This window comes from Hyalella azteca, unplaced genomic scaffold, assembly GCF_000764305.2.
Source record: "Hyalella azteca isolate HAZT.00-mixed unplaced genomic scaffold, Hazt_2.0.2 contig14111, whole genome shotgun sequence".
NCBI classification, from domain to species: domain Eukaryota; kingdom Metazoa; phylum Arthropoda; class Malacostraca; order Amphipoda; family Hyalellidae; genus Hyalella; species Hyalella azteca.
The window spans coordinates 73,024-84,778 of NW_025944007.1; the positions used below are offsets into that span (position 1 = coordinate 73,024).

General features: G+C 37.2%; 1 protein-coding gene across 1 annotated transcript in view; it reads right to left on the reverse strand.

The window, feature by feature from the left end:
* Positions 1-9,862: 9,862 nt before the first annotated feature.
* Positions 9,863-11,755, reverse strand: part of LOC108669971 (obscurin) — a 6,850-nt gene continuing 4,957 nt past the window's right edge. The window contains exon 5 of the mRNA XM_047883957.1: positions 9,863-10,081. Coding sequence (XP_047739913.1) covers positions 9,863-10,081 — 219 coding nt within the window. The remainder of the gene's footprint in view (positions 10,082-11,755) is intronic.

Here is an 11,755-nt window from a genome sequence, read left to right on the forward strand (position 1 = left end):
TGGACTTTTCATCATCCACTGATTTAAGGTCAGGAAGTATCATGACCGATGATGCGGTGGATGGCTTCCTTACTATGAGCCAGGAACACATTGAGAAGTACGAAGCTTTATTTCATCGCTTAGCATCAAGTGATTCATCTTCTAGCAGCGAAAATTATACATCCGGAACAGCTATAAGAGGAATGCCGGGAGATCTTACGAATGCTTCTCATACCTCAAACCCTAAATCCAAATACCCGGCGTCATCTAGTTTTGTAGGCGGCAGTGATTTGGGAGTCCACGGAGACGCAATAGATATAAGGGAAAGTAATTTAAAGAGTAATAATTATAAGGAATATTATGATAAGTTACCAAGTGATGTTAGTGATGCATCTTTCAAGACTTACACACTTACTGAAGGTAATTTGTCGCACCTTGAGAGCGTCGTGGGATCTTACGATGGATCTCAAAACGAACCTCATACACCATCTTTTCTTTCAAAAACACAACTTCGTGACCAAGTGATCGTTAAGCGCCTGCGCGACATTGACCCTAAACACAAAAATCTTGAGAACTACAGGCTTGACGCACCGAGCTCCGTGCAGGATGAAAGTCATGGAGTGTCAGATCAGATCTCTTCGGTGAGATCCTCTACCGCGGACAGCTGGAATGACGGAGAAAATCGAGAGTCATCAGTAATGCCCGGAGGCTCCACTCAGTCAATTCTGGTGGGGTACTGGAAAGTCAAGCAGAGGGGCATAAACGTTGACATAAAAAAGACATACACGTCGCCTTAGCTCGTAGACTCTGTAGGTATTTATTCTAATGTTTTACTCACGGAATGCACTGAAAGATGTAGTTTGTTCTCTAATTTGTTGAGAGTTCTTGACTGCTAATTAAATGAACCAACTACTGTAGATTAATGTTCATTATAGCTTTGAATGTTTGCCTTTGAACCTGTCACTCGTAGAAACAAATGATATTGACGCTACACTTGATCATCATATTCTAATTGATTGAATATGCTTTTATAAATAAAATTTGTATGCCCGGCTTCATATTTACCTTCCTAGCTGATGTTCCGTTGCCTGCTTTCATGGCATCACCGACGTCCATCCTGAGTCTGGAACATGACTGCAAAAAATATTTTTGTTTCTTATTTTTTGAAACTTCCTCATTTCTTGATATTAAATTTTTATTACAACGCTTCTCTTTAACTTCACTTCTTGTCGTTTATTTGTTTGTCTGTCTGCTACAAATCTTATAATCGACATTTAACACACTTCTACCTGACCAAGTGATCCGAAATTTTGCACAATTGCGTGAAGTCAGAAACAATGCATGAATCAATTTACAGAATAAATTATTTTAATAACAGAGAAAAATATTATATATTAAAAAAGTAAAAAATAATTTTTTAATATATAAAAATAAGATAATAAATTAATTGTACATGTTGTGAACGCAACATTTGTCTTAGGATAGTAGCTTAGTCCTGCGGTCTTGCGAAACCATTTCGTTCATTCGTCATGTGTCAGCTGCGTAGTAAACACCAAACTAAGATCAGGAACGAATTTTGTTGAGCTTTTTACTTCTCTTGTTTGAACATTTCTTTGTTGTTTAGAAAGCCTTTGAAATTACGTCAATATTTTCGAATATTGTTTATAAGTTCAATAACCATTTTTCTTTGAATAAATTTTGTATTTGTACCGTTTTCTTTCCAGAAACCGTGTCTTCTGGGAATATAAAGCACAAATGAACCCATGGATGCACGCGTATTCAATTAATCCTGCCATAGATAACAGTTGCGCTGAAAAGCACGAAATAGTCCGCAACAGTACATGTGTATCATCGGAGATACTAGACTCTTTAGAAGTGTTGTCTTTAATAATATGCGTTTAAAAAGTACTTTTTAAAGACAACACTTCTTAAGAATCCAGTGTCTCCGGTGTTACACATGTACAATGAATTTCTAATTTTAATATGAAATATTAGGAAAATTAATTTTTTAATTTTCTTTTTAAAATTAAAAAAAATCAAATTGTTCAAAATTATTTATTCTGTCAATTGATAAATGCAGTGTCTCCGACTTTACGCAAATATGCAAAATTTTAGATCGATTGGACAGGTAGAAGTGTGTTAAATATCGATTATATAAGTTATGGAGCAAACAAAATTATTTTTTTTAATTTTTTTTTTATCAAAAATAAAATGTTTTAAATTTTCCGAATTATTTTATTCTGTCAATTGATTCATGCATTGTCTCCGACTTTACGCAAGTTTGCAAAAATTTCAGGTCGATTGGAGAGGTTGAAGTGTGTTAAATATCGATTATAAGATTTGTAGCAAACAAACAACAAGAAGTAAATTTAAAGAGAAGTGTTGTAAAAAGTAAATTTTAAACGCCCATTATTTAATAATCAAGCGCATCACTCAAAGTAGCCATGACATATTACGAGTATTCAAGGAAACACACATTTTTAGATATATGTTTTTTTTTTAGGTAAACGGAGCTGATTATAGTTTGCTTGAAGCTGAGCTGGCTGGTAGATGAGAGCAGTAGGCAGAAACATGCGTAGGGTTGACTTGCACCGGTCACTAAATTAGAGTCACTAATATATGTGACATGGCCCAGACTAATATATGCCACATGGCCCTGACTAATATATGCGACATGGCCCAGACTAATATATGCGACATGGCCCAGACTAATATATGAACATGGCCCAAACTAATATATGCGACATGGCCCAGACTAATATATGCGACATGGCCCAGACTAATATATACCACATGGCCCAGACTAATATATACCACATGGCCCAGACTAATATATGCCACATGGCCCAGACTAATATATGCCACATGGCCCAGACTAATATATGCCACATGGCCCAGACTAATATATGCCACATGGCCCAGACTATATACAGTCTGCCGGCTTCCGTAACTTCGGCTTCAGTTATTGCAGTTTATAGTTTGCTCTTTATGTCCCATAGAGGATCTAACAAAGAGCGTGCGAAGTGATGAATGAAGTTAAATCACTTATTCACCTTATGTCAGCTCTCCGTTACAGACGAAAAATATTTATCACTCTCCAATACAATAGTGATTTCAGCAACAATGATCGCTTCCTCAGCAGGATTCGGAGGTCAACCGAAATATTCCGAAAGTTGTTGTTGACAGGTTGAAGGTGATGAAAAAGTTCGCGATATCCAGAAATAAGTTTCTCCGTTCTGAGCACAAATGTAAATAGCATATGCATCAACGACGATTCGGAGTGATTGTGGGGTAACTGCCGTACGTTACCCGCACAGTGAGGAAATTACAAGATCGGATATGAATCGGACTGGATCAAGTGAATTTATTTGATACGGCAAGGAATTCAGAAATGGCAACAATAATAATAGTAATAATAGAAATAATACCCTTGGCAACGTGGGAACCTGTTCGAGAAGTATGTCTTATAAGTAACTATGATGAGGCAAATAATAGTACAATATAACCAGTTACGCATATAAACACAGAAACTTATCTTAGAGACCTAAATCTTAACTAACCTGCTGTTGTGGATCGGCTGGGCTATACTGACTAAGGGACAAACTAGAACGCGAAGTAAACTTTCTAACGGTGTTGCCAAGGCAGAGGAAAAAGAATATATTTATTAAAAGTCATAATTTCTAGGTTCGCTACATGATGATAACTGTATATTAAAAACCAAAATCTTGATTAATTCAAATTGTTGTTCATGACAATATAGCAATATTCAGAAGCAGTCAAATTTGTTTCAATACCATACGATCTTCGACATATCCATTGTACTCGTCATTATGGATTTCCGGGCGGCCTTTCCGTGTTTAATAGGTAAATTACGCGCACAAAATGCAAATACGAGAAATTTACTCACATTATTACCTGTCATACGAGCTATAAGTTTGAAGAATATGTCATTCACTAAATTCGCACCTGGCAACTACTCGAACGCAGCACAAATATAAATAGCATATGCCTGAACTGTGGCTATGAACAGATAACCCTCACTGTCAGCAACAGATGCTTAACAATAAAAATTATTGATCGGGAAACTCAACACTTGATCGGTCGTCAAGAATTGAGACAAACTAAAAATAATTTCTTATCATGCTGTATTATATAATAATACGGGTGTAATCATATTATGATAATTATAATCAATGACAAATATAACTTCACTGAGACATATAAATTTTCTATAATTAACTCCCATTAAAAACATGCTAATTTTTCGAGATGAAATCGAAATTGGGGGAGGGGGGGGGGGTTGCAGCAGTGGACCGCAAATTTAACTCGTAAATACTCCCTAAAACCAACGCTCAGCCTCAACATGCAATAACTACACGCAACAGCAGAGTCAGAAACCGCACACTACGCTGGAACACTAATTCAGACAACTGATTCAGTCAGTGAACACTGAACACTGTCATTCAGTAATGATACCAACGCCGTAGGTCTCAGCCAATGCTTAAGAATTCAAGCTAACAAGCAAGCAGTTCTACAGGCAATGCTGGCTCCGGCATGCGCCCCAAAAAATTGTCGGCATTTTTCATATAAAGTCTGCGGCAAATATACCTAATATTTTAATACCTCATATCATGGGTCAACCGAAAATGACAGCCGTATTCAGTTTTTCATGAAATTCCTCAACGCATAACGAGAAAAAAACCCTGAAATGTGATGTATATAACCATATCCCAATTTCAACACATTCAATATTATAAAACCTTGAATAATAAAATAGAAATTGCATGGGCAAGGGAAATTATGGCTATTTGCTCTACCAGAAGGATCGGATATAAAGCATGAGAAAAACATTTACTAATTAATTAAAAGAGGCACAAGTTATTGTTTCTTGCCACTTCTACGTTGCTATCTATAATTATTGCAGGTGAATGAAATACTTCAAGATGTTTGAGGCGCTACAAGCCTCGAATCATGGGAAAGAGTAATTAATCAAATCAAGTTATTCATCGATATCGAAATCATGAAGTAATCTAAATGATAAGGTAATCTAAATGATAAAATAATCAAAGTGATAAAGTAATTTAATGATAAAGTAATCTTCATGATAAAGTAATCTAAATGATAAAATAATCGAAATGATAAAGTTATCTAAATGATTAGGTAATCTGAATGATAAGGTAATATGCTTTCAAAAACCAAGTTAATTCAGTAAATAACATACAACAAAAACTTTTATTCCTGCTATAATTTTCCAACGGGCGAATTTTCTAAAACATATGAATTCCCTCCGCACAACCTCCGCACAATTATACCATACTGGATAAGGGATTTCCAATAAGTTATATGAACCATTTTTATGCTCGGAGTAAAACTTAATTCGTTTAATTTCTCATGTGCAGAAGACAAAAGCGTTTCATTGGAAAATTTATTAACGTGGCATTTATAATCTCTGCCAGGGGGGCGGCCGTAGCTGTGTTACACATGGGATTCTATAAGCAGGGTTTTTTAAATACTAACCAAGGACGCGTGCTGTTCAAGTGAAATGTGACGTTGTCAGAAAAGTTTTACATGAAACAAAGACTAAAAGTTTCAACTTAACCTTCTTCACTGAGTTCGTATCCTTTTAGGATTGTTAATCGATAGGTTTTTGTGTTTCGATTCAGCGTTGCTCAGAATTTAATCTCTTTCGTGGGTATGTTGATTTTTACTGCTGATAGTATTTGTATTTTATAAAATTTTTTTAACTGATGGTGGCGCTGGTCTTCAAAACGTTTTCAATGCAATGAATTTATTTTGCGTTTTCTTGGCTTTCAAATGGTTGCAAGGTATACCGTCCTGCTGTGTCGGATATTTATAACTTAATCAGCCATTCTCTTCCAAAATTTAAACCACTTCGTTTACAGTGCTTTATTTTATCGACGATTTCTCTGCTAACGTTTTCATAATATGAACATAAATTTTAACCTTTATCATAAAGAAACAATGTTCATTTGAAATATATTGTACGTACATATTTGTAGTTAATGACCAGAGATTCATTGATTAAAATTTTCAAGATCAAACAATATTCTCCAGATGACGTTGGTTGACAAAAATGCAGTTTCAATGAAGTAATTTAATTTATTAACGACGTTTCGAATACAACATCATTCATTTTCAAGTTATAGGAAGCATTGAATACTGAAATTTTGGCGGAAATAAGTACATGATACACGTAAATATGATACAACACGAAAATTTGGAACGGTGAAAATAATTCCGAAACAATCTCAAAGTTCAGAAAGTCCGGTAGTTATGAGATGAGTAGCTGGAGTCCAATCCGTAGAGATGAGGGCTTCAGCTATCGTCGGTCGAATATTTCGGGCCACTGCACGATGACGAAGCTGGTGGCTCCTCCAGCACAGTGGAAGTTGTTGTCAAGGGTGTCAGCCTGTTGAATTTATCACGGATCTTGAGATGAAGTTGCTCAATTGTAATACTCAGAGACCTGGTCTGGTTGCGAGCTTGTCTCAGGTGGTGTAAACACCCTTGAAAACTTCACGATCTTGAAAACTTTAATCAGTGAATTGACTGAATTCTCTGGTCATTAACCACTCGTGTCTAAACAATCTTATTCTGCTATCTTATTCTAATTTGTACATATGGCGATGCTAGCACGAATAAAATTTTACGTTGAAGCGAAAGTTACATGTTCATGATTTGGTATGGCGTTCAATTCAAGACCTCGCCTTGATGAAATCCAACGGCGCCCCTGGAAATAGCTTACTATTCTTATTATTGTTTCTCGAGTTTAACTGAACGGGTAATTTGGGTTGCATATTTAGTTTATTTCTTAGATTTATGGTGATTCATTTATTTTATATCATGAATTTATTTATTTATTTATTAAAAATGTATCTTTACTATTAATTTGGTTTATTGATTTATTTATCGTATTTATTTACCACAGTTAGTTGACATTCCTATACAGGGTTCGCCATATTTATGGCAACGCATGTTTTTTGTTATTTCTCAATGAAACAAACAAATGCATTGTTTTTATTGGATGAGCTAGTAGCCAAGAATTACCTAAACAATTCTCAGACATATTTATTCAATATGACCCCCCTTATTTTTAATGACGGCCTCCAATCTACGCGGGAAAGCCTCACAGGAGACACGCAGCATTTCTTGAGGGATCAAGTCCCATTCTCGTGTCAATTTAGATTTCAAACTATCCAAAGAATCATGAGGTGTTCTGCAGACCCTCTCTAAAATAGCCCAGACAGTAAAGTCGAGAGGATTCAAATAAGGGCTTCTTGAGGGCCATTCATTTTTAGCGCATTTTCTCATTTATGGAAAAAATGCACTATTGTGCTCGCCATGTCCGTCTGTCTGTCTGTCCATCTGTCCGTCCGTCCGTGACCTCAAGTCTTCGTCGACGAGAAAATGCGCTCTCTGTCACTCACTGCAGTGAGTACTGAGTTATATTTTTCTAATGAACGCTGGGATGTGACCCTGAATCCAGTTTTGGGTCATGCTTGAGCCATGTGATGGGGCAGAGTCTTGTTGAGAACTCCATGGTGAGCCGTTGAAGCGTTTACGGGCCCAAGGCAACAACACAGCTTCCAAAATGTCCGAAATGTATCGCTGACTGTTCAATTTCACTCCTGAGGGGACAAAAACGAGTGGGGACCTCCCAGTGGCGGTTACCGCGGCCCAAACCATCACGGACATGGGATTTTGACGTCGTGTTGCTGTTCTGGTTGCCACAGATACATCCCGACTCCAAGCTCTGTCATTTTGACGGTTAACGCTTCGTTAAATGTCAAATTTTTTCTCGTCACTGAACACCAATTTGGGCAGCGTGCCATCCTCAATGAGATCCAGAATGTGCTGGCATCTTTCGAGCCGCATTCGTTCATGACGGTCTGCTAGTTCATGCCTTGTTTGCATCTTGTAAAGGAAGGTTTTGAGGTCATCTTTGAGGACTCTACGCATTGATGTCTGACTGGCTCCTGCTTCTGCAGCCAATTTTGAAGCTGAACGACGAGAGTTTCTCCACAACTTCTCCCTCGTGTTTTTGACCAATTATTTTGTTCGGACACTTCGTTTTCTTCATTGACCAGGTCGATTGCATGTTCCACCAGTTTCCTTGATTTTTTTTTTGCCACCTTCTACACAGTTTCACCACGAATTTGGAGCTTATTTGCAATGACTGAATTACTCTCGCCCTTCTCATGAGGGGTTACAATTGCATTACTATCTACTGCCATAAGTAATAGTAATTTAGACACCTTAGACTTCTGTAATATGAAATAGATGAATTAATAGATGATATTAGGCTTCATTATATAAGAAAAGTCTCCTAGAAACCAATTTATTTTATATAGCAAACATCCGTTGCCATAAATATGGTGGACCCTGTATAAATAGCGCATGGTTGTTTCTTTGAAAGACTTACTCGATATTTATCCATTATTTCCGTTATCGCTGCACTGGAGTTCCTAAACTGGTGATCAAATGTTCGATTCTGTATTCTGTTTATATTTCCGGCGACTGTAGTCCTTGGGGACAATTATAGGTAAAGTATCATGGATACCAGTATTATCATTTATAGGTATGCTTAAATTTCAAAGCCGCTTTAAAATTGTCAAGTGCAGTACAATAATGAATCTAAAAGCCGGGATATCAAAGTGAATCGCGTGAAACAATCTACTTTCCACCTTGCAAAATTTTGCTTAGCAGAATCAATCTGCTATTTACTTTACGAATAATTTAATGCTTGTTTACAATGGAAATTTCAATCGATTATTTCCTATCAAGATATTCATGCTAGAAACCAACTAATGAATTTTAATTAGGGTAAATATTTTCACGGATATCTTGCCTCTGTTCGTGGTGTGCATCAATTCCTATTCTAATTAATAATTTAACGCGATTACCTCTTATAAAATCTATCACAATGTTATTAAAAATTTATTCAATAAATCACTAGAGGCAACACATGTTGTTTTGATTCAATATATAGCGTCCGCTAGGAGCAAAATTAATGTTTCCTGATAACGAATGCGTTCATACATGATATATCTACATATTTTGAACCACAAATTTCTAGTTTTTAGTATGAATAGTAAGTCTATTGTGTAATAAAGTACTGAAATTAAAATAAGATAATTAGAAAAACTTTAGGATATCACTTAGGCATAAAATAAGTTGAATCACTTGTAAAATATGCAATTTTAAATTGGATTTGAGTTGTATTTCGGATGATGCTGCAGTAATTAACGGGGAATAAATCACATTAATCAGCGTATACATATATTTCCATCTCAATCGGGTTAAAGGCTATTTATCGTATACATTTGTCGGGATAAAGGCTATATCCTCGTATAGATTTAGTCGGGATAAAGGCTATTTTCTCAACAATATTGCAACTGCAATGATGAGACCCGCCTGAGCAGCGAACTTCGCCCTAACAATGTTAGCTTCGACTTAGTAAGGTTTGCTTCAACTTGGCAATGTTAGCTCTCTGATGATGACGTCTGTTTAGTCCTATTCAATTAAGGTTTGTTCCAATAATGAGAGCATTGAATTGATAATTGAAGCTTCGCTGTACTAAAGGAGGCATCAACTAATAATAGTAGCGTGGGCGTAATGATACATATAAGCAGAGATTCAATATTTTCAACTTTTTCTGCACAAGTTTTCTTCATCCATGCCTTGTAATAGGAACGTCATACACCGATGCTTGGTTACTGCAGTTCTTATGTTGCTAATTTTTCCTACCTCCTCAGCGTCCCATTCACCAAAAGTTACTGAATCACGATAACTGTTTGCCCTCTAAATTTGTTAAGTATACGAGAAGAGTCACCGAGATTATTAGTCCTGCCACTCATTAGCCTTAGACCTTCTTCCCTCCTCCACTTCTGGGATCTCTCAAAGTCCTGGTGCTGCAGAGCTCTAAAAAGAAACAGACTAAAGACAGAGATGAGAGAATGCAGAGGATGAAGAAGGCCCCCGACATGTGGTCTATGGACAGTGGCACCGGTCCGTTTTCTCCTCCGGACTTCTTTTCATTGCCGAGGTCCTGGCTTTCTTCATCAGATTTGTGTTCACGTGTCTGCGGCAGGATAAAAAGATTTGGCTAGGTCTGGAAATGTTTTTTGAGGCAAGTGCAATGCAGAGATATTATGTGAAGTTGATACAGTTCCTAGGTGTTGTGAGGCAGGCGCAGTGCAGAGATATTATGTGAAGTTGATACAGTTCCTAGGTGTTGTGAGGCAGGCGCAGTGCAGAGATATTATGTGAAACAGATACAGTTCCTAGGTGTTGTGACATGTGAGGAGGCGAATAAAAATAAGAAGAAAAATATAATCATATCCTCATCGCTCCTTGTCCGCTTCTCTCGGGCTTGAAATGCAGCCTATAAACATATTGTAAGCTCAGCATGAGTCAGCTTCAGCCACCTTTTGTCACACTCTTAAGACATTATAAAGTCGGGAAATAGGTTCTAACCAGATTCTGGTTTCGATCATGTTGCCAAGCAGACCCAGAATAACTCTATGCCGAGTGTAGCAACTTCGTAGCGTTACCTGATTTTTGTTGGGATACTGAACAATATTATTCATTGTACTAAAACTTCATTATTCACAACATTCATGCCAAATGATAACAGGAAATATAAAGGAAAATATACGACACAGTAGCCACATTACAAGATTAAATTATTAATGCACACCTAATACACGCCCCAGCACGACACACTACAAACCAAGAGTGACTCGATCACCCTCCCAATCTTAAACATCAACTTTTTATAGAAATGCATAGAATGTAAAGTGTAAAGGAGTTGAGTTCTGGCAGTGATCGGGGACGCACGTAGTGTTTGCGGGTCCCAACTTTCTCACTTCTTACTATGCCGGTTTGACTTATCTCGCGTATTTTGTACCGAAACGATTTCAGTGAAAGGTTCAATGTTAGTGCAGTTCAATCAAAATTGTGCGAATAGTGAGAAAAACGGCTAGTACAAGTGTTTTATTCCCGACAAATTCTAGTGCGTGAAACGAGGGCAAGTTTTTGAAAACCCTCGGCGACTGCCGGTAACCCGAGAACAATCGCNACTCCAGGTCACCTGCAACCAGGACGGGTTGAGATACAAACATGAATTCAACAATTTATTTATTCATAAACTATACCGCTATAACAACGTTATATTCGACTATATTCTCAACGATATTATCAGCTATATATTCAGGAATAGCTTCAAGTTAATCGTAAGCTACTCGCAAGTTATTCTCAAATTAATAACAAGTTCAATAAAATTTCCTCAAAAGTTACACATAAGTTACTTACAGCTAACTCACACGGTACCAACACAATTCTTAGAGTTACCAAATCTTTACTCATAAAATCCTCATAATTTGCTCATGATTTATTAAAAAACATACTAACAACCCCTCATGAAAACTTACACATACGCAACATACAACTTACTCACACGTTACTCACAAGATCCTAACAAACAACTAACGAGTTACTTAAAAGTTACCAACAACCCTTGAAAAATTGGGATGCGGGCGCGACTCTGCATCAGGCACCGCCCAAGACTCGGGGAGCGCGTAAATCAGCCGCTAATTTCAGCCTCGGCCGGGCAAGCAAAGTAGCCTCAAAAAATTTGTCATACTCTCAGGACACACTTGTCATACTCTCAGGACACACTTGTCATACTCTCAGGACACACTTGTCATACTCTCAGGACACACTTGTCATACTCTCAGGACACACTTGTCATACT